General features: G+C 40.6%; 1 protein-coding gene across 4 annotated transcripts in view; it reads right to left on the bottom strand.

The window, feature by feature from the left end:
* Positions 1 to 8,403: 8,403 nt before the first annotated feature.
* The window catches only part of ELAVL4 (ELAV like RNA binding protein 4), a 101,164-nt gene continuing 88,044 nt past the window's right edge, over positions 8,404 to 21,523 (bottom strand). For 2 of the 4 annotated variants that reach the window (XM_050900921.1, XM_050900917.1), the window contains exons 4-7: positions 15,610 to 15,763; positions 14,990 to 15,215; positions 13,546 to 13,584; positions 8,404 to 9,108 (exon numbers count right to left, since the gene is read on the bottom strand). In XM_050900921.1, the coding sequence (XP_050756878.1) occupies positions 8,781 to 9,108; positions 13,546 to 13,584; positions 14,990 to 15,215; positions 15,610 to 15,763 (747 nt within the window). In that variant the 3' untranslated portion in view covers positions 8,404 to 8,780. Of the gene's footprint in view, positions 9,130 to 13,545; positions 13,585 to 14,989; positions 15,216 to 15,609; positions 15,764 to 21,523 lie in introns of all 4 variants that reach the window. The other 2 variants (XM_050900919.1, XM_050900916.1) reach the window with 1 other exon arrangement.

The raw sequence follows: 21,523 nt of genomic DNA, 5'->3' as shown, positions 1-21,523 counted from the left end.
AATCAAGTCACTTGATTTTTTATGCATGCAAGTGTGCCCAAGGCAGCTGTGTTAAGTCGGCTTCCAGTCAGAGTGTTAGCAGTGCTGAGGATGTCAAAGGGTTTTGTGATATTGATATAAATATATATATATGTGTAGTTTTCTGATTAGGTTGTGGTTTTAGATAGTCTTTAGCGGCATTCGTTCCGTTGATAGAATGCTTTCTGCAAATTTACATGCATGATGTACCTCTGATGCTGCATTTCTTAATTATGGATACACTTTCTCTAAGTTAAACAAGTAACAGGCCCCTTAGCATAAATTATACTTGGTGTGCGTGTACTGAGAGTACTTCCCAGGTGTGTGAGGGGATAAGTACATGTTAAAAAAGGTTTAGGAAATCTTCATTTTCCAAAAAAACCCCTGCTAAAATCCGTAAGAACACCAACCCAGAGCAATTTTTGGCTGTGGCAGAGGAATGCTCTATCTTGTATTTCCTACATACTCTCATGATTTTGGGATGCGCAGGTAGAATTCCAGATGCTGATGGCCTTGGTAGCATCATAAGTGTGTGCTTTGAGACAGTGTGTTTATAGCTCTTCTATTGATAAAATGAAGTAGTAACCAGAGAAAATGTCAGCATGTTTTCCTGGCACCGTGTTTAAAAAAAAAAGAGAAGGGCATCTGTATTTCAGGGATCACTGGTACGGCTTCAGTCACCCTAATGCTGCAAAAGACAACTTTTTTTGAGTTATACGGCTGGTGAGAGTGTGAGGAGCAGGTTCCGGGCTCATTTACAGCCTGCGGCTGCCAGCGAGTGCTCAGCAGTCTCGGCTGTCCTGCGGCTTAATGCTAAGCATGGAGAAGGCAGGGGCTGCAACTGTACGAAGAGCCTTCCTTTCCGTCTGCTCAAGCCTTCTCGTAAGTAACCACACATTTTACTGGCATGTATTAGGGCAAGAGCCTTCATTGCCTTTCTTGGCTATGAAGATTCATAGCCCTCTCCTCAGTACAGGAGATCAGCAGACATGACTTAGTATCATGTGGTTCTACTAGGTGTAAAATTAAGAGGACATTTCAAATCAGTATGTTAGAAGAAAACGAGGAGGCAGAATTAGAAAATGAACACTTGGCTTCAGGGGAGTCAAAGGGATACAGATATTTGTGTTTGTTAGAGTTTTTTCATGGCAGCAGTAGTTGTTGATATTTATTTTTCCTCACTTCAGTAGAACAGTGTTTGTTAATAACTCTAATAATAAAACATCCACAACAATTGCCAGATTTGCCAATTTTTTTCAAAATTGTGGCTAAACTGAATATTAAAAAAAAGGAATTTCTTGTGGTTCCCCCCCCCCCAAACATAGAAGACCTGGCGTAATGTGACAGAGCCTGTTGGGAGCACCTCCATGGGTGACTTTGTTCTGGCCAGAAGAGCTCAAATACACTTTACATGATTTGCATTGTGAGCTGCAACAATTAGTGCAAATACACCAATATAAAAAACAAAACAAAAACCCAACCCTGCTAGAACTGACTCACAGATGGACAAATTTGTTATTGTTTTCATGATCTTTTGCAATGTGTTTGCAGGTTTCCACAGCCTTGTTTAAATTCAAGCAAGGACCTTTTTGCACCAACTTTGCAGGATTTCATTTGTGAGTTGTACATTTAATTCTCCACAGCAGATGGTGATGTGTGGGTGTACTGCTGTATATTTGCAACAGATTCCTTATCCTACAAAATTAATTAAGTGTCTCATGTGCTGATTTAAAATCAGAATTGTATTGTTCATAAAAAGCTAATTCTTGCATAACATTTTGTTGGGACCTGTGCAGTTCCAACAAAATGTAAGGGAAGAAAAGTCTAAGTGCTGCTTTAAAGCAAATGGATCGTGGCAGCTTTAGTCAGTCCTGACGCGCAGACTGAAGAGCTAATGATCTTGTGTGTTTAAAAGTCACTTAAATAAAATTAAGTATTTTGGGCCTCAGTGTCAGGTTCCCCAGATGTTGCTATGAAAAAGGTTGCTGGGGCAGCTCAGCTGCGCTCAGTGATACACAGCACAGACAAGGCCTCTGAATTAAGCCCCTTTTCCTTTGGTGGGTTTCTTTCCTTATCAGGGATTTATTTTTAAATGATTGCCCTTTCAATGGCATCGCTTATGTTCATTTGCAAAGTTTAGGGGATTTTTGTTTCCTCCTAATTTGATAAAGTCTCGTGTCTTTATGAAAGCTGTCACTGGTGGCTTGCACCCGTGCCTCGGCCGTGCAGCCATCCCAGGCTGCATGTCTGGGTCTTGGAGGAGAAAGAGAAAACGGGAGGCTGAGCGGAGAATTTCAGCGGAGGTCAGGCACTTCCAGGCTTGCCAGCCCCATGTCACTGACCACTCCGGCAGCCTCGTGTGGCACAGAACATGGGGCTTCGTCTAGGATGGGGTCCACATTGGTGTCCTTGGAAGGGGGGTGGGGGAACCCAGGGCCTTAATGGTTATGGTGTTAAGCAGATGGTCAGGATGGGTAAAGTAAGGCCAAAGATGGTTATTTGCCTGCTCCTCCTGCCTGAGTGATGGCTACTGGGCCGCTGTGAGACAGGGGCTGGTTAATCAGAAATGAAATTTAGGAAATTCGGTTCCTTACTTTAAGGAAAGGATTGATGCAATGGGGTGCCGTGCCACACACGGGCTGGGTAAGACAATGGCCTGGATGGAGGGTCCCCAGTGTGCTTCCCCTGTACCATTGGGGGTATTAACAAAGAACGAAATAAAAATCGTCCCTCCTGTCCTTCAGACGCTGGAGCAAGGCTGGGCGGGTGGGATCACCCCACGGAACCCCAGGGCTGCCTAGGAGCCGTTGGTGTCGCTGCTACGGCGAGGATGTCGCACTTGACAAGTGGGGCTGGGTGCAGGGGCTGCCGCCTGCGGCGGGGGTGCATGGTGGCACAAGGCACCTCGAGGCTGGTGGCTGAAGTGTTTGGGGAAAAGATGCGTTTTGGTGACAGAGCCCTCACATCTACCCCAAAGCAGTGTGCAATGTTGGGGGCTTCTGGACTTGATGGCATACCAGTGCTCCACTTACCACATTGGTTTGCTTTATATCTGGGAGAGGGGATATGAACCAGCCTTGGGTTGTGTTTGCCTGTGAGTAAGTAGCAGTAGTTGGGTCATGATTGCTGGCAGTGCCAAACCCCACTGATTTGAGATAAGGCTGGAGGTTTATTGTGGAATGGATAGGGTAGAGGTTTTAGGATTTTATTTTTTGCTACTGCACAAGAAATAATTTGCAACCCCATAACATTTAAAATCTGAATGAAATTCAAGATGAAATATTTTAAGTCCTTTAAAATATGCTGGACTCGTGTTTAAAAATATCAGTGATACCTTAGGGATGCGGTAGACAAAACTTCAAACCTTGCCTGAAAAGCAGCTGTTTAATTTTGTGTGTGTGTATCCGTGTCCCCATCTTCTCAGTTATTTCTACTGACAGAGTATTTCAGAAAATTGCTAAGCTGATAGTCAGAAAGAAACAGTCTGATTTCTTGTCTTCAATTGTGGGCGAGTCAAATTAGTTTGCCTTTGTATGACCCATCCTTTTGGTCGCTTTCCTTCCTACAGCCCTTTCTAATACTCATCTCCGGTAGATTTACAGCGAACAGGCTTTTTGAAACACAGGTTTTGGGTTTATGGGAATAAAACAATTTAAGATCAGTGACTCTCTTTGTAGAGTAAGTTTCCATTCTCTTTATCACCCTGGTACCTTACTGCACTTGATACCATTTGAATTTCTCAAGCACACCAGAGTAACATACAGTGTTTCTGGGAAAGGCCTCAGAATTGCCTGTCGCACCAGCGTACGTGTTCTCCTGGTTGTTGAAGGTACCGCCCCGATGTACCTGGGATGAAAACAATTTCCTTAGCACGGGGCCAGGGGGCTGCACTGCAGCGATGCCCAGGAGTAGCACCCCACAGGGGTGTGTGTATGCGTGTCTTCGTGTGTGGTTGTTGCTTTTTGTTTCCTTCCTGCAGAAGTTCCCATTTGTCCCCAAGTGATTTGCCCCCTTATGAGTTACTGAAGCTCAGCTGGATTGGCTCCATCACATCATCTGGGTTTAAGTCATCAGTTATTTTTAGAAGAGATACTGGATTAGTGTGAGATGTCACAGCTTTCGTAAAGTTATGCTGGATTTGATCTCCTTTCATTTTGCTCTGTATGCACAATGAATTAGTTCTGTACAGTGAGCTCAGCCTATAAAATCTCCAGGGCAGGGAGCAAATCTTTTCTGTCATCACACACTAACCTGGCTTTACCTCATCTATCCATGGTCATGTAAGTGAGATGTGCAAATTAACAGCCTTGCCCGGCTCCTGCTACTGGTGATGGAGAAACAGGTTCCCCAGGACACCTTCTGGGTGTGCCTCTCCCCATTAATTATCCTGAGACTGATTCAAGTACCCATGTAGCAGCCTCTGCTAGGTGCAGTGCATCCAAGCCCCCTGCCCAACCATCCCAATGGAAACCATTAACGGCACCAGAGCATTTGTCTGCGTTTGGCTGCTACAAATTCAGTGTCACTAGCTAAGCTGACTTCCCACAGTAAAAATGTAAGAGTAGCTCACTGCTACCTTGAATATGCCAGCCATCATTTCCAACCTACGCTCCCCTCTCTGTTCATTCAAAGACCATTACTGTGCCCAAGGTAGTGTGAAGTGGAATATGAAGTGAATGCACTTGAAACACCCCCCTCCCCCCCTTAAATTTTCCATTTATGCAGCAGGCTTGCTAATTGCCAAAAGAGTGATTACCCTTTCAGGGAAGAAATATAAAACTTGATTACTTTGAATGAGTGTTAGTGAAATTTGGTTCTGATCCCAGCTGGGCAGAAACTGCGTCTCACAGACTTTCTAAAAACACTCACATAGGATCAGTGTAGTGAACCAAGGGCCCGTCTGTGACCACTTTTATCCAGTGTACATTTGTGATACTCTCAAAAGGGGGACTGAACTTTACATACCAGATCCTTAAGCCTGGCAGAGTCCTTTCTCTGGTGTTACATATGTACCTGGGCCTTCATACAGCTGACAAGCTCACTAACACGAGCTGTACAGAATGGAGAAATAGGTACCTTACATGAATGCGATGTAGAAGATCGGCAGCCAACCTTTAAGTGGGGAAATAATCTGGATCAAAACTGGCCTCTGAAGTCAATAGCAGAATGCCAGTATGTACAGCCACGTTTCTGTCTTAAGAGCACCTAGACTGTATGGTGATTTTCATCTCTCTACTTTTCTGACAGTGTAAAGTACGCAGAAGAAAGGACAGGAAAAAAGTTAGGTGATGAACCTAACCAAATGCTGTAACGCAGATAGCGTTATTTTAGAACAAACACTATTTACTATGGTTCTTTCTTAAATGGAAAGTGCAGGTTTTTTTTTTTTTAAATGGGCTGGTGCATGTTACACTGTTGTAAAGTGTATGTATATATGTATATCATCAAAAGTGTATATATACATATAGATAGACAGAAGGATGATGTTTTTCAGAGCCAAGTCTTTAAACAGAGCAGATCAGTAACTTCTGCATTTTACTATGGCATGGTCAGGTTGATTTAAGAATGAATTAAGCAAGCTGTAAATTTAAGAACAAACTCATTCTATGGCCTGAAATTAATTATTATAACCAACATGGTAACTTAATCTCACAAAACCATGAGTTTATTAATAGGTGAAGGAGCTGAAGAACCACAGAGTCCATCCAGCCCTCCGATATAGTTTTCCTAATCTGTTAGAAAAGTCAATGCTGCAGTTTTACAAGGTACATATTCTCAATTAGTGAATGTTACAGAAGATAAACATGAAGTGAATATTTGTATTAATGGGATTCAAACAAGTCAGCTGAAAGAAGTATCAAGTCTAGTTATAACACATGGCGAAAAGAATCAAATTTGGAATGTGATCATATATACTGTTGTACAGCAGATATGTACACTGTTTCATACTGCATGACATCCATAGCATATTCATAGAAAAGTCAAACTAAATGATGGCTTAAAACCTGTACTAACACTGAAATTTGCTTGCTACTTTTGTTAAGTGTTGACAGAGTTAAATATTGTCATTGTGTAAAAAATACTGTATATAGTAGAAATCCTTCAGTATCTTCCACATTCAAATAAAGTTAGGTATTTGGTGTTCAACATCTTAAATTAAATGGCCGATTCTTTCTAGCCTTCAGAAGGAAAAACAAACAATGAACATGCTCAATCGGGTTTGACTAGTACGCTTCTCCCTTGAAGACCTTGCTTCTGAAATCAGACTCTAACATCTATCTTGTCTGAGGTGCGGCTGGGATTACTAAAACATCTGAACACAGTTAAAAAGGTGGAAAGTCCATAGCCATTCTACACACTTTCATTTATTGTCTGGACAATTAAAGTACAAATAATTCAAACACAACAAGGTTATGAAAAAAACATTTACAATACTTTCCCTCAGAAATGATCTAAACTAGCAAGGTTAACATGAAGTCATTCATTATAACTAAAGTATACAACTGCCTGGTCCTAAGAAAGATTTTTTTAAATTATTATTATTCAGATAGTAAAACACATCGTAGAGAAAAGATTCTGACATGCCTTCCCCACTAATGCTTAGCAAATGCATCAAAACTTTCCCAGCAAACTGCGCTCATTCATAGCAGATGATGTATAAAGGTTTCCCTGAACATTGAATGAGTGTTCCTTTAAACTAAAATCTAACATTGTTAAAGTAAAAAACTGATAAAATTATGATGCAGCCTTTGCTTTAGTTATTTGTCTACTACAAAAGTTTGCCTCTTCAGTGTGAAAAAACAATACTTAGTCTACATGCAGTTAGTGGGTATAGCATGGAAAAAATGCACAAAATAAGCACAAGTTATAAATAACCATAACGTTTTATTACCATTAAGACTAAACTTGTATTGAAAAGATTTTATATAACAAGACAAGAAAAGCAATAGCAAATTTAACTATCAACTAGATTATGCATAGCGAGTAACTGTTTCTAGTACTCAGGGAAGAGCATGACCCTTTTTTGTTTTAAATATATAACCATACAAAGCACAAACATACTAAAATGATCAGTGCACTGGACATGGGAGAGCACCCCCTCAGTCATTTTGTTCCCTTAGCTCTGTTTTCCCCAATCTGAATTACATTAAAATAAAGACCCAGTTGTTTTCTTTTCTACTGTGCAGTAAGAAAAAATATTCACAACAAACATGACAATATATCAAACAATATTTCTACACAAGTTACCTTGATACCTCTGTCACTTAAGTATCATAAGAAAACATTTTAAGACATATACAAACAAAACTAGCAAAGTGTTACAACTTATAATAAATTAACCAAAAGAAAAAATAACTTTATATATATATATATTTATATTATATATACACATACACACACAACAAAATGACACAATAATATGCTTCTTCCCATAGTTTAAGTAAACAAATAAGTAGACTAGCCAAACTAGCTATATTTGATTTTGGCCATATGCATCACATCGGCAATTAAATAAATAAGTGTTTCAAGCAACATAAACAGTGTTCCAAATGTGCCAACACAGCCCAATTATATTAGCTTGGGCTATAAAGTGAATTTGAAAATTCTTAACAAATTTAAAGCAAATGTATTTTTTCTAAACACATTACATTTAACTATGATACTAAGATATGTAAATAATTTTGTAGCACCTACTGCTCAAACCAAGGAAGTTTTTGATCAAAAAATTAATTTTTTTAACTTTTGTTCTGCTGATATCCCATACTGATGACTTAAAGAAAAACCGTCTTGCAACTCATCTCCTTGCTTTTGGGTTTTGACTGTGGGTAACTGCGTGCCTGGGAAGAACACTCTCCCGTACTGTATTTAATATTTTTATTACATGCTATGAAAAGATACGAAGATCATCTGTTTGTAGCCCATCCTTCAAAAAACAATCTACTAATCCAGTTTAAAACACACATCTTGATCTCTAAAAAGTTACCAGTGCAGTATGAACATGACAAAGTTGTCAATTTCCCCTAAATTAGCCAGTCAAAATATTTTTTCTCAAATCCAGATTCTCTTGTAAAAATTCTTTATATTTTATAAAAATAGATTTTTCTTGAAACCCATTTTCAGCAAAGAGACCACCTCTTTGGCAACATTGTTAATGTTATTTAAATTGTTATGTCATCAGGTATCCCCCTTTACCCCATTCCCTAACAGAAGACTGTTTAGTTCACATGATACAAAAGAAAAAAGGAAAAATAAAAAAAGTTGCAAAATTATGTTCTTCTTTTTGCAATTTTTATTGTTCCTCTTTAATTTATGTGGGGGGTTTACCAATCTGATTCAATCAATGTTTTGAAAAAAGAAAAAAAAAACAAAAATCTTTTTTCTCGCTTTTAATCCCATTAGTTTGTAAAAATTGTTTTTGTTTTATTATTTTTTCAAATGAGTGAATGGTCATCTTAAAAAGACCCACCTTCAAGGAAGGTAGTAAAACTAGCTGGCCGGGTAAAAATCCCTGCACATTGTTATCTATGTATATTATATTCAACAACGACAGCTATGAAAGAACATTCAATGCATCAAAGGTTTTTTTTTTCTAAGCATTATAAAATCCTTTCCTGTTCCTCACAGGATATCCAATGTTTTAATACTTAGGCAACACTGGCTTATAAAGTCCATGGTTGAATATAAGCCTTGAAGAGTTTTTTTTGTTTTGTTCGTATATATATTTATATATATATATATTTTAGTAAGTAAGGATATGAAATTCAGGATTTGTGGGTTTTATTGGTTTTAAAGGAAACTTGCAATACTCTGTCTCCTAAACGGTATCCATTAAGGCTGGCAATCGCCATGGCAGCTTCGTCGTAGTTGGTCATGGTGACAAAGCCAAATCCCTTGCACTTGTTGGTGTTGAAATCACGGATCACCTTGACATTATTGACTGCTCCGAAGGGGCCAAACAACTGCCACAGCACGCTCTCATCTGAGTCGGGAGACAAGTTGTAGACGAAGATGCACCATCCAGTCCCAGTGTGACCAGGGATATTCATTCCGACAAGGCTTGTCATACCATCAATTGTGATCGGAGAAAACCTACCAAGTAAAAAGAGGGGTCTATTCTAAATATATCTCTTGGCACAAGCTACATGGAACCAAGACTTTAAAATAAATAGGCCAGTGTTAATGAAGGTTCTTGATCCTATCCCTGAAGATAACCACATAGCCACCCTTGGTCTCTAACTCCTACTTAAGTGGAGGGGAGCTGTACTAAACAAACAGACCAAATCTGGGCATAAATGCATCTCCCTTCAAGGATAAGCCCTACTTAGACATATAACAAAGATCTAACAAAAGAAACGCTTAAGGACAATCTAAGTCAAAAAGGGCCTGCACATGCTGCTATAAACACGAGTTCGTTTGAAAAGGCCTGCAGGAATTTGCCACTTATTCCCATCACTAAAAATAATATAGTTTCAGGGCAGTGGAGATCTAACGCTTTACCTCTGCTTTACCTCTGACTAGTTTGCAGTGAAAAAACCCCAAACTTCAAGACTTATTTTAAAGATTAATATGAAACGCCATTGTCAGGATTCAGCTATAACAGCAGCCTCTTTAGCTAAAAATACCATTAGATTTAGAGAGACATCTGTAAGGGGTAGATTTTAATTCTCCTCCTAACATAGTCCTTAATTGACATACATTGGGAAAAACCCAGTTAATAAAGAAGTCCCAAAGCTGGCCACATATGAAAGAAGATGTGCAGCACTTTAGAGTAAAACAGTGCATACATATAATTAATGAGCATGTCAACTAATGCCTTCATACTGTGAGACTTCATGTCCATGACAGGCTCTTAGGTTCTTCAGATAGTCAATGTAGAGAGACAAGCTCCTAGAAATCTAACATAGCACCCTAACTTGCCCCCCGCCCTCCCCCCCTTGTCTTTTGGAACCTGTTTTCTTTAACCTGAACATCTGAATTGGGGAGCTAAAGCCAGGTAGTGTGTTTATGAACACAGAACCATCACAGAACACCACAGGCTGGACAGGACTTACGGAGGTCATCTGATCAACCTCCTGCTCGAAGCGAGGCTAACTTCTCAAATTAGATCTGCTGCTCACGGCCTTGCAGAGGGATGTTTTGAAAGTCTCCAAGGATGGGAACTCCACTCCTGCAGCTCCTGCTCCATGGCTTCACTATCCTCACTGTGAATGATTCTCCCTTATACTCAGTTGAATTTCCCCTGCTGCAACCTGTTACTGTTGACTCTTGCCCTTTTGCAGTTGACCTCCGAGAAGAGTCCAGCTTCATCTTCTTTCTAATGCCCCTTGTAGGCAGCTCAAGACAGCAGTCAGGGGCAAAACTCTACGTTCGCCTTTCCTGAATTTCACCACGTTCCTCCAGCTTGTCAAGCTCTCCCCAGTGGCAGCCGTGGCCAACAGCACAGTGACTGCCCCTGGTCCCTCACCAATTTAGTGTCACCCATTAATGCAAGGAGGGCGCATCGCAGCCCGTGACTCAGGTTATTAATGAATATGTTAAGCAGTATCAGCCCTCAGGATCAACATAATTTTCCTTTCATCAGTTTGAAAAAAAAAAATGACATGCTTTCTGAAGCTACACTTTGGGATATGTTTTAAAATAACAACTGCACAGAGGAAACGTCTTAATAAAAATCCAGTTTCACATGTACCTTCAATATGATGAGTTTTAATACCAGAACTGAATAATAATTCCTCAGGATTTTCTGAGCGATGACTGAGGGAGTGGAGGGGGGGGGACTCAGTGTTGCTGAGTGAGCTCTTGCACTCTCCAAAACTTCTCCTTTTACACTTGTAATATCTCCACACACATTTAGCAATCTGCACAATATTATGCAGAGTATATTAAATAACCATAGAAGAAACTATACACTTGATGGCTGCTCACCATTCTGTTGACTCCTGATGGCACTATGTGTATATTCAAGGAAGAGAGACACTTGGAATAATATACTTAAGCTGAGGAACATCACTGGGGTGTAGCCACACTATAAACGAGCAGTTCACGAATGCTCACAGCATCGGATCCTCAGACATACATACAGGTTTGCAGACAGCTTATTAAAAATGTGGCAATTTTCCAACTGAACTTCACTTTTGCAAATCCTACTCTCAACATCTTTTAGTTTCTCTCCCGCACACTGAAACTAGTGACATTATCATAATGATTCAGCATGGCTCTAACCCATGGTATTCCCCCAGCTGCTGAAAACAAAGACGGCCGGACAGGGCCAATTTATACTGCTCCTTCCACTGTATGTGGAATTGTAAATAAGAAGGCCAGGACTGACAGCTTGTACAAGCCAACACCTTCAACTTCTTTTGAAATTTGGAAGATGGGACTTTGAGCCCATTGCTGACAAGTGCCAACTGTGCTAGTAACATACATAAGCCAGCAAATGCTCCTTTTCGGCAATGTTTAAATTTTACATGAAGTACAACACTAATGTATACACTACCCTGTAAGTGATGTTATTGTAAAATCTGTACAATGCAAAGCTGTGCACGTCACACAGTATGTTATAAAGTTCTGCATTGTTAAGGAATGCTGCACTAATGTAAAGGGTTAAAGTTTCATACAGTTCACTGGAGAGCGGCTTCTCCCTGGAAACCTTTAGGAGCCACGCAGCTTTCAACTATTTATGTACCGTAAGCACAGGAGCTGCTGTAAATCCAAGAAAACATGCACAAAACTAGTGCAAGTATATTGACACAAATACAAGATAACCTGTTGCATAAGTAGCTTTGCTACTAGCAAGTGATCTGAAATTAGCATCAGTAAAAACTTTGTTCCACATCAGCACATCTCATTTTCCATCAGTATCACACACTTAACACAGGGAAAGAAAGAACCAACCCCCAAACCCAGGAATGCTACACTACAGATGTTTCAGAGGCAGTTTCAGAAATTTTTATCAATACAGTGGTTTTTTGTGACCCTACACCTGTAAATACAGGGTTTGCTAGCGCAAGTACAAGTTTTCAAGATTTGCTGGGAGGAGATAAGAACTAATTTCAGATGCCTACAAAACAACTTAAACACTGTTGTGATTTAAGATTAACATTGCAGACTGAATATTAGGAAAGCAGATCCCTAACCTATAAAGGCAGGTAATTCGCTCTCTTTCCCTCTGTAGGTCATATGAAATCAGAATTCAAACCCTCACTAGTTCGGACTAAGCCCTGTTTGTCCTGCACCACATGCCAATGCAATCCTGGGGAAGCAGCAGCAGCAAAAACCCAGGGAAAACTAACCCATCCTTGTGACACTGACTTGTATCTGACAGGTACTTGAGGCTGAGAGTTTTGCCATGTTTTTGGCAATGTATCAAGAAACAAGTGAGAGGGGAGAACACGGGAAGCCGTGTGTGATAACATCAGGTGGTAAGTTCTGACTCACACCAAGTATCACCATCACCACTAAGGATACTGCAGATGTAACAAACATACAATGAACACCAGAAGCAGCGCTGCTGCGAAGATATGCCGCCTCTGTTTTGACTATTGCTTTTTTAATTCGTCTTAAGATTTGTGATTTGTATGATAGCTACCGTGGCAGTAGTTAAAACCCATGTTACTGTCCACTACTAGCTAGTGTAAAGATATACTTACCATACCATTTTACGGGATGAGCTTTAAAAAAACTCAAATAATTTTCAAGTGTAGTGAGTAGACCATTTCAGAAGGTTAAGAAGTATTTTCTCATCTTAATTGTGGGGGATGGCTGGACATCTTAGGGTAACATCAGGAATAAGACTACACCTTTATTTTGCTGTAAGATTCACTTGCGTTGATGTGTGCCATTAGAAGAAACACTAACAACACGTCAACTCATTTTAGCTATCAGATCAAACATTGAACATACTCATGAAACAGCATAAATGTTTGCAAACCAGCTGAGCTTTATCACACATGCGTGCACATACATACGAACACACAGAACTATTTTAAACAAAAAAGAAATCTCAAGCACCGAGAAAATTTCAAAGTATTAAACCTGTAACAAAAGAAACTTAGGGCTGATTAAGGTGCACACAGCTGTATTTTCAAGTCAAACTCGTGAAGCCAGGTGTAGGAGAAAAGGTCTTAACTGCGAGATTTAGACAACAGCAGCATAATTCTGGTTTTGACTGTTAAATTTTCCATTATCAGATCGGAGATTCATTAAAAACTTAAGTTAATAGTTCTGATTCTAGAAAAAGTGCCATTTAGCAGGGCGACTGCAGTTTGAATGCTTGTAGCTGTTGCACCTAAACCATTTGAGAAGCCCACCTGTAAATAAAAAAGGTCGGAAAAAAACCCACAGAATTTGCATGTGCGGCCTTTAAAGTAACAAAACCAACTGAAGTCCAAACTTAAAAAGAATTTGACATGCTGGTGGAAGAAAAGAAGGAATTAAAAAAAATAAAGTTAGTGAATTAAAAAAAATAAATTGTAGCACCAATCTGTGCCAACACGGACATCTGGCAATCTGTGGAATTCTAATTACCTCTTTACGCCATAGGCCATATTAAGCAAATTGTCCAGCCTGAAAAGAGAAGGAGGGTCTTTGGGTTAATGTCTCACAGATGGCAAGATCGCTCAATGGAACTATTATTAATAGCGTTCCATTTTCAAAGAAGAATCGTTCAACAAGTTTCCCACACATCTAAGGAGCCTAACAACTCCCGGCCTGCTTTGTTAAGTCTGAGGTTGTGCTTAAATTTCCACCACAGCATTTAAAGTCATTTTTAACTTGTCTACAGCCTTAGAGAAAACCTTCATTTCCAGGGTTTGGTTTTAAAAAAAAAAAATCAGCTTGATTTGTCTTTTTTTAGACAATTTTAGTATGAAATTTTTGCAAATAATTCAACTGTTCACCTTATATTTACAGTTAACTTGGAAATAAAATGTTACAGTCCAAAATTGCTGGAACTGGAAAACTTCTTGATTCTAACTGCTTTAACATAATACTAAATATATGTAAGGTAGTGGGAAGAATGTATTAATCCTCCACGATACGTCAATCTAAATGACCCCAAATTTTGCAGAATATAATCATCTGCTTTCCATGGGAGTACAACAAAGTCCTTCTATCCATGGAATGATTCAGTGATAACCTCAATGGACACAGCTGTGTGCCAAAGACACAAAAACAAGTATAAATTTAATGTATCCAATGACCGACTTTTTTATGATCTTTGATTCATTAGCACTTTTCATCACTGAAAAACTAAAATTACTTTTGAATAATTCTCTAAAGCCAGTATGCAACTCAGTTATGTGAATATGCCCAAGTTTTCTTTTTTGAAGGCAGACTTTTTATTTGAATGCTAGGTTGCCTGAAAATTATTATCAAATATAAAAGTAATGAGAACATCATGCATTGTTAACTCTGGCTTAAGTATCAGATGAAAACACTATATTGAGAATGCAAAGCATAAAACATCCCTGAAAGCATCTGAAGAATCACACCAAAGACTAATACAAGGTCTCTTTTTACTAAGAGCAGATATCTCAGGCTAATAAATTTAATGATACTGCTGCTGACTGGAACAGACTCAGCTTTTTTCCTGCTACCAATCCACTGTCATTAACATCAAAGTCTAAGCTGCATCAAAACTGTAATAATATAGCAGAAAATAAAAGCATTACCAAAAAAATGAGAAAGAACAGGATAGTCACTGCTTATCTGATTATCAGTGTAACTCTATTCTGTCCTCCCTTTTTCTATGAGCCTTCAAGAGATCCGATTGTACAGTACTTCAGCTGTTTTAGTAAATACAACATGACTAGTGCTGTCAGCAGATTTTCCTCCTCATTCTCCAGGAAAGACTATTTAATTTTACGAAGAAAATCAGGTCAGCCTACGCAACTAAAGCATATTTTCCTGCGCAGCACCTGCCCCACATTGTCATCACTGGTGGAACTTCAGTTGTTTTCCAGGTAATTACCTGAATCTCTGAGCCTGGTGGTGAAGTGGTCCAGGGTAGCGTCTGTTGGGAGACTGATACAGCTGTGAAAGGAGTGCCTGGCTTGTTTTCTGGCTGGGGTTATTGGCAAACTTCACAGTAATTGGTTCTGTAGCACCACTAGGCTTCTGGCCATTTAGTCCCTTTATGGCTTCTTCTGCCTCTATTCTCTTATCAAAACGGATAAATCCCACACCTCGAGAAACCCCTGGGAAGTAAAAACATGTGAACGGGTGAATATTTGTAGGAATAGCCTCATCTATGTAACGAACATAAACTGAATGTTGGTTTTCACTTCACAGAATACATGGCTTGCAAATTAAGGAAAGTGCTATAAAGAAAAATTCTCTTCCCCACCTGTATTCTCCAAAATCAGCCCCCACCATGTTTAATACAACGATTTTAAGTAAACAACATTCTGCATTTTGATATCCCTCATTAAAGAGGCAGCAGTTGTGCCTCCAAACAGTTATGCTTATAAAGAACCAGGTACTGCATTTTACACTGAAAGTCATACTGTCTTAAATCCCCTGCCAGCAAGCGTTTACAATTTTGCCATTTCCAGAAAAACATGCATATATCAAGAAAAGTTTTCTTTTAACCTGTGACTTGATCAACCAGAATCCGTGAGGTGATGATGCGCCCATATTGTGAGAATAACTGCTCTAATTCTTTCTGGGTCATTGTTTTCGGAAGGCCGCTGACATACAAGTTCGCATCTCTGATCGATGCTGAACTTGGACGGGCATATGACACCTATGGATTGAAGAAAAGGAAAGGCAGATTAGTAAACTAGAGCCACCCTTTGCATTTTAAATGGACAGATTATCTGCTGTTCTCTCGCAAGCAATAACCCCTGAGTTCAGATGCTACCTGTTCTGCAAAACCAACAGAGCCAGGAAAGGCTGGCAGAACAAAGGAAGAGCTAGAGAGACCTTAAAAACGGATGCAAGGGTTCTTTAAGTGCAGTCATAAAATAACTATTGTTCAGAGGTAGATTAACGTGCAACTTCCTACGCATGGCTTTGTAAATTTACCCCTATGGCTTGTGGGTGTATGGATGATTTACTGTATCGAACATGTAATAACCTTAGCACATACGTAGCACTCAAGTTCCAGCATGTTTTTCTCGCCCGCCCCCCCCCCCCAGCATCTGAAACAGATCAGGTTATTTGCAGAGTGATCTTTCATGCTATCTCTCTTTGTGTTTTCATCCTGAGCTGGCAAGATCTGTTCTGGATGAACAGTAAAAGTACTGGTGAAATTAGACTAAATTAACATCTGCTCAGGGAACTGTATACTGACACTTATTGTCACATCTGCAATTTATCACGAGAAGTTCCCTTGCACTATAAGCCCAGAACCAGACCATAACATATTATGACCAAGCAAACAAGAAAATCTAGCTGAGGTACTGCATGTATGCTGTTAGAAAATTACTAAATCAAGACTCTAACTGCTCTTCTACCTATGAATCAGATTTATAATTATAATATGTGCATAAAAAGCCTTCTGCACTTTTAAAGTAACATATACATTTAGAATACACACATTTAACATAACAAAAATACTTCCTGGATAAAGCCTAATGGCAAGTATTCAGCACGGATCATGAAGAATTACTTTGCAGCACATCTGAAATAGCATTGGATCCAAACCTGAATATTTTGCACTTCATCTTGATTTATTTAAATATAAACAGGTCAGTACATTCCTGCATTATGTCTTAAAGTGTGTCTTGGAAGGGAATGGGGGGGTCCCATCATGAATACAATACATTCAGCAATTGTCATCCCCGCTTCCGAGCCTTAGCCCAAACACAAGTGATGTCAAATGGATGTCTTCCTGTGTTTTATGTGTCAAAGAGTTGTCTTTATGTGCTCCACACCTAAAAATAGATGTTGACTCAACACAGAAAATGATGTTAATGACTAATACTTGCTTCCACAATCTTCTCTGCATAATAGCAGACAAACTCTAAAGATTCTAGATTTTAAGGTTTTTGGCAACTTCTTTATAACTTACATGTTTGTACATAACCTTTTAAATCTAACATTTACAGAGAAGGCTAGAGAGGAGGTGGAAAAATTTAGGGAAAGAAATGTGAAAAAGAGGTTAGATAAAACATTTGCATCAACTGAGGCAAGCTCAGGCACAGCACAAAGGCACAAGCAGACGTAACAGCCAGAGAAACCTTCAGCTGCTGAGATCAGTGCTGAAAGGGAGAAGGATATTGGGGTGGAAACTATTTTGTGCCTCAGTGATTCAGGACCTCACAGCCCATGAGCTCCTGATGGGGTGCAGCATTTAAGTCACTTAATCGCTGGTCCCAAACACCCCTCTGATGCTCCAGGACCAGAACACACACAGCGCCGCTTGGCTTTTATGTAACTAAGATCAAGCCAGGTGCTTGGAGAAACCAGGGATAACTACAACACTGCTTTCACCTACGGATACCATGCCGAAAATCACTGGTTTTGACCATGCTTGGTTTGGTGGTCTCGTGTTGGTGGCTTCTCATTTATACGCCATGGCAGGGCGTTCGGAAAAGCAGACTCTCTCTCCACTCTGCAAATGCCTTACCTTGAGAGGGTACTGTAAGGGTTCAGACACCTACAGTTTAACCTACTTTAGGAATAACAGTTTAAAAAACACTTAAGAGCCTCTCTGGAGTGGGGTAGGGACCTTACCTATTCCTCAAAACTGAAAGCTGCAAAATTAATAAAGTTCCTGGGAAAACAGCCAGGGGTTTCCTTTGGGTTTTCTCCCTCTGGCACATTCATTAACCAAATGCCACGTTACAGGGAATATGAACAGTACTGGGATACGCAAAAAACCCACTACTTCCCAGAGCACCGAGTACCTGACATTTTATATATGCACTTCTACATACAGAAAATGCTCTGCTCTTGTGGGCCATGCAGACACGCAGTGGAAGGAGACACCGCACACGCTCACAAATCCATCTACTCACAGCACATGTAAACACCTACCACCACTCGGGTCTAATTTTTATTTCCTCCTGCAATCAAACATTCAGGTTGCAGGGGAGCCTGGGCCAAAGAAAGCAGCTGCCAAAAGCAACTCAGCTGTCTTTAGTATCAAGGAGAAAAGGCTGCAAGCTGAATGGACTCAAGGCTAGTAATGTCAATTATTTATCTGCTTTTGAATATTTTTCATCTTTCCTCTCAGGTCAGCCAATGACAAATCAATCGGTTAGACTGTGCCATCCTCCCTTCAAGCTGTTATTCAGTTAGTACTGAGGACGGGATGTCATCCCACGTATTAGCTATCAAATGAGGAAATTGCCCACCCTGACCCTCCACCAGACCAGAAGCTCCCTGTGCTGTGAAAGTTAAAGTGGAAGCCAAAACCAACTCCCATTTTATCACTGAAAATTGCAAAGCACTGGGTGAGGATGCCACATTAATTCTTTATATTCACACTTCAGAATGACTTTTTTTGCTTACAGCAGAGTTAGCGCCCTATAATGAAATACTGTGTTGAAGAAGAGAATATGGAAATCCTAGCCACTACAAAAAATTCAAATAAATGACCTGGAGAACGCCAAACTACTGTTTGACCCAGACATTTCTCAGCATTAAAATGTTTGTCCAGTTGTATGACAGTTGGAGGTTGAACAATGGTGTTACATTTCGCTGTGTAAGATCATTTAGGAGTTCTTCAGTCAAGTTTGCAAGGGAGATGATAAAATATTGTACAATTCATTTTAATGGCTTGCTGGCCTCTGATGTTAGTTTCTATAAATATATATACACTAACTGAAAAACATTTGCTAGGATATTTCTCATCTGACATTGAACATTAGCCTGTGTAAGGGCTTCTCTTCAGCATAAACAGCCATCTCAGGAGTCTGCACCACTGTCTCCAAACACTACTGCAGAGTCATAAGGTCCAGCATTTCATATCTTCCATGATAATGCACATTTTTGTTCAGGAGCACAGAAAATATCTTCCAGTTAAAGTCATTATCTTCCCTATTGATTTCCTACCCATTTTCACACATAGAAAACTTTTTGAAAAATTTCTAACCTCAAGACTCTTCAGAACGTAAATTGAAGCAGTCTGGTCTTTCCAAGCCAGAGCCCACAGCAAAGTCACCCAGAGGCATGAACGCATCCCATTTGTCTTACAGAGGCGAGGCACTGGACATGTAACAGCAACTATTTAAACACTGACATTTAACCGCTTCACTGCTGCTCATCGTAAGAGATGCCTTCAGCTTATATGCTAATCCTGGACTTCTCGAACATTAAGTCCATTTCTAGAAGCCTCCTCCCAAAATTCAAATCCTGTCTGCTCTGGAGAGGAACAGCATCATCCTTCCCTGAAGTGACATGCTCTGCCAGCAGAGCCACCCTGCCCCTGTCAAAACATCTGCTGACAAGCAACCTAGCAGCTCACGTCTTTCAAAAACAAAACTTCTCCAAGGAGATGTATGTCTTGCTCTGCATCTAGCGTTACTCACCCGGGAACATGAGACTAGTCAGGAGCCTTTAATGAGAGAGTGGTGCACGGCAGCACAGGCATCCACAGGCCACCAAACCATTCACCGATGGTACCTGCAATCCCTGGGACATCTCTCCAGCCACAAGCAGGTAAGGTGCAGTCAGTGTTAAATGACTCCCTGGGTAGCTTTCAAAAAAGTTTGTGTAACATTAAAAAATACTAAACTTCTTGGTGACCTTAATTCTGAAAGACTTCGCTTTATCTCTTTCCATGACACGCTCCGAGATGTAGGATTTCTTGCATGACTTTTGGGGTGAATCACTTCACTTTTTTCTGCCTGAGGTCCAAACATGTAAAATGGGGACAACTCTGCCTTCACTTGCTGCCTCTTATTCCACTGGTACGCACTGGAAGTGCTTTAACACAACCGCTCAGAGAGCTTCACACATGTAAATAAGCACAATCTCACTTGTTTCATGCACAAACAGAACTAGAAAGTAAAATCTGCTTAACACCAGACAATAGGCTATGGCCAGAAGAGACATTTCCCCACAGCCACTTCCAGACCCCTCATCCATGCCCTAATTTTGTGCAAACACACAGATTTGAGAAACCCTCCTGTGAAAGCTACGTGCTTTGTCAGAACAAGCACTCACAAAAGCCTCTGGTCCAGAGGCCGAAGACCAGAATCTGGAATATTTTCACATCTGCTGCTTGCACTGCTTTGTCCTTTCTCTTCTCTAAGCCTTTGGCTGGGGGACGGAGGGGAGCGATGATGCACTTACTGTTGAGCGATTCAATGTGATTTTACTGGGATTAATTATGATTGCAGGTAAGATACAATGGTCTATCCCATCATTTCAGGAAAGTCATCCATAGATAATAACCTAGATGCACTCTGGCTGTATCAAGAGGAGGGCTAAGAAATAATTGCTCTGGCTTTGTAGAATGAAAAGGACTCATTGGCAGGACTGAAGCAGTTAAGAGAATTCTCGATTAAGAGAAGATGCACAAAACAGGTAAAGACTCTCTGGTGCCTGCTGAAAGCAGCAGAGCCAAATCTGAACTTCAAACACAGCACTGAAAGGTCCTTCGAGCTGCAGCATCACTATGGGCACAAAGGGTGCAGAAGAATTTGTTAACAAGTACTACAAAGTCCAAAAGGTTACACAGACAGAGGTTCCTGAAGAGTAAAAATGAAGTAAACTTAGTTGAGGCTTTCCAGGTCTGTAGCATCTTTACAGTTTCCTCTCCAAGGCTTTGTCCTGGGGTGCAGCAGTCACAGCAGATGACCCCTCTTACGACTAACTCTGAGCTACCACAAAACAGAACAAGCAATTACCTTAATTTTAAAAGGAACTATAGAACAATTACATCCCAAATCTGCAGCTTGCAAATGCCTGTAATCTGAATTTTCAGGGAAGGACTGCATGCTCTTTTACACCTCTACCCTCTACAAAGCTGTGCTGGAGCTGGGGGGAAATGCAGCCGAGCGCATCTGAAGGCAGCTGATGAGGCAGCAGAGCACATGGGGTGCATGCAGCACATGCTGCATCCCTGTACACACAGGGGGCCCAATGCAACCGCATACATGGGAAACTTAAAAATGCAAATCCCTCTTTGCCACAGTCCAACATGCTCAGCTCCTCCTAGTATCTTCCACCCCCCCCAGATGCTCCATCTCCTCTCCCTCACAGAACACCAAAGCTCCCTCTGTGCCTTCCCCCCATATTTCGTTTTCCCCAGCTCCCCCAAAAATCAGAGTATCCTCAGACCTCTCTGTACACCCTCCCCTTACCACCCAGCCTTGCACAACATCCCATTTCTTCATTGGGAGAAGTAGCTGCAGGTGATGGCCGGCCAGCTCAGTGGCAGGTAGCCCCCGGGGAGGCTATGGGAGAATACGGATGGAAAAGGCAGGGTTTTCGGCAGAGCATTGCACCAGGGGCACCCAACACCAGAGTTCTGCTACTGTAACTATCAGCAAGCCAGCACTTTCCGGCTGTAACTCAAATTGTTGGGTTTAACTCCCCCCCCCCCCCCATA

Source organism: Gymnogyps californianus, chromosome 8 (assembly GCF_018139145.2).
Source record: "Gymnogyps californianus isolate 813 chromosome 8, ASM1813914v2, whole genome shotgun sequence".
Lineage (NCBI taxonomy): Eukaryota > Metazoa > Chordata > Aves > Accipitriformes > Cathartidae > Gymnogyps > Gymnogyps californianus.
Note: the sequence above shows the minus strand (reverse complement) of the source record. Positions and strands in the feature narration are given on the sequence as shown.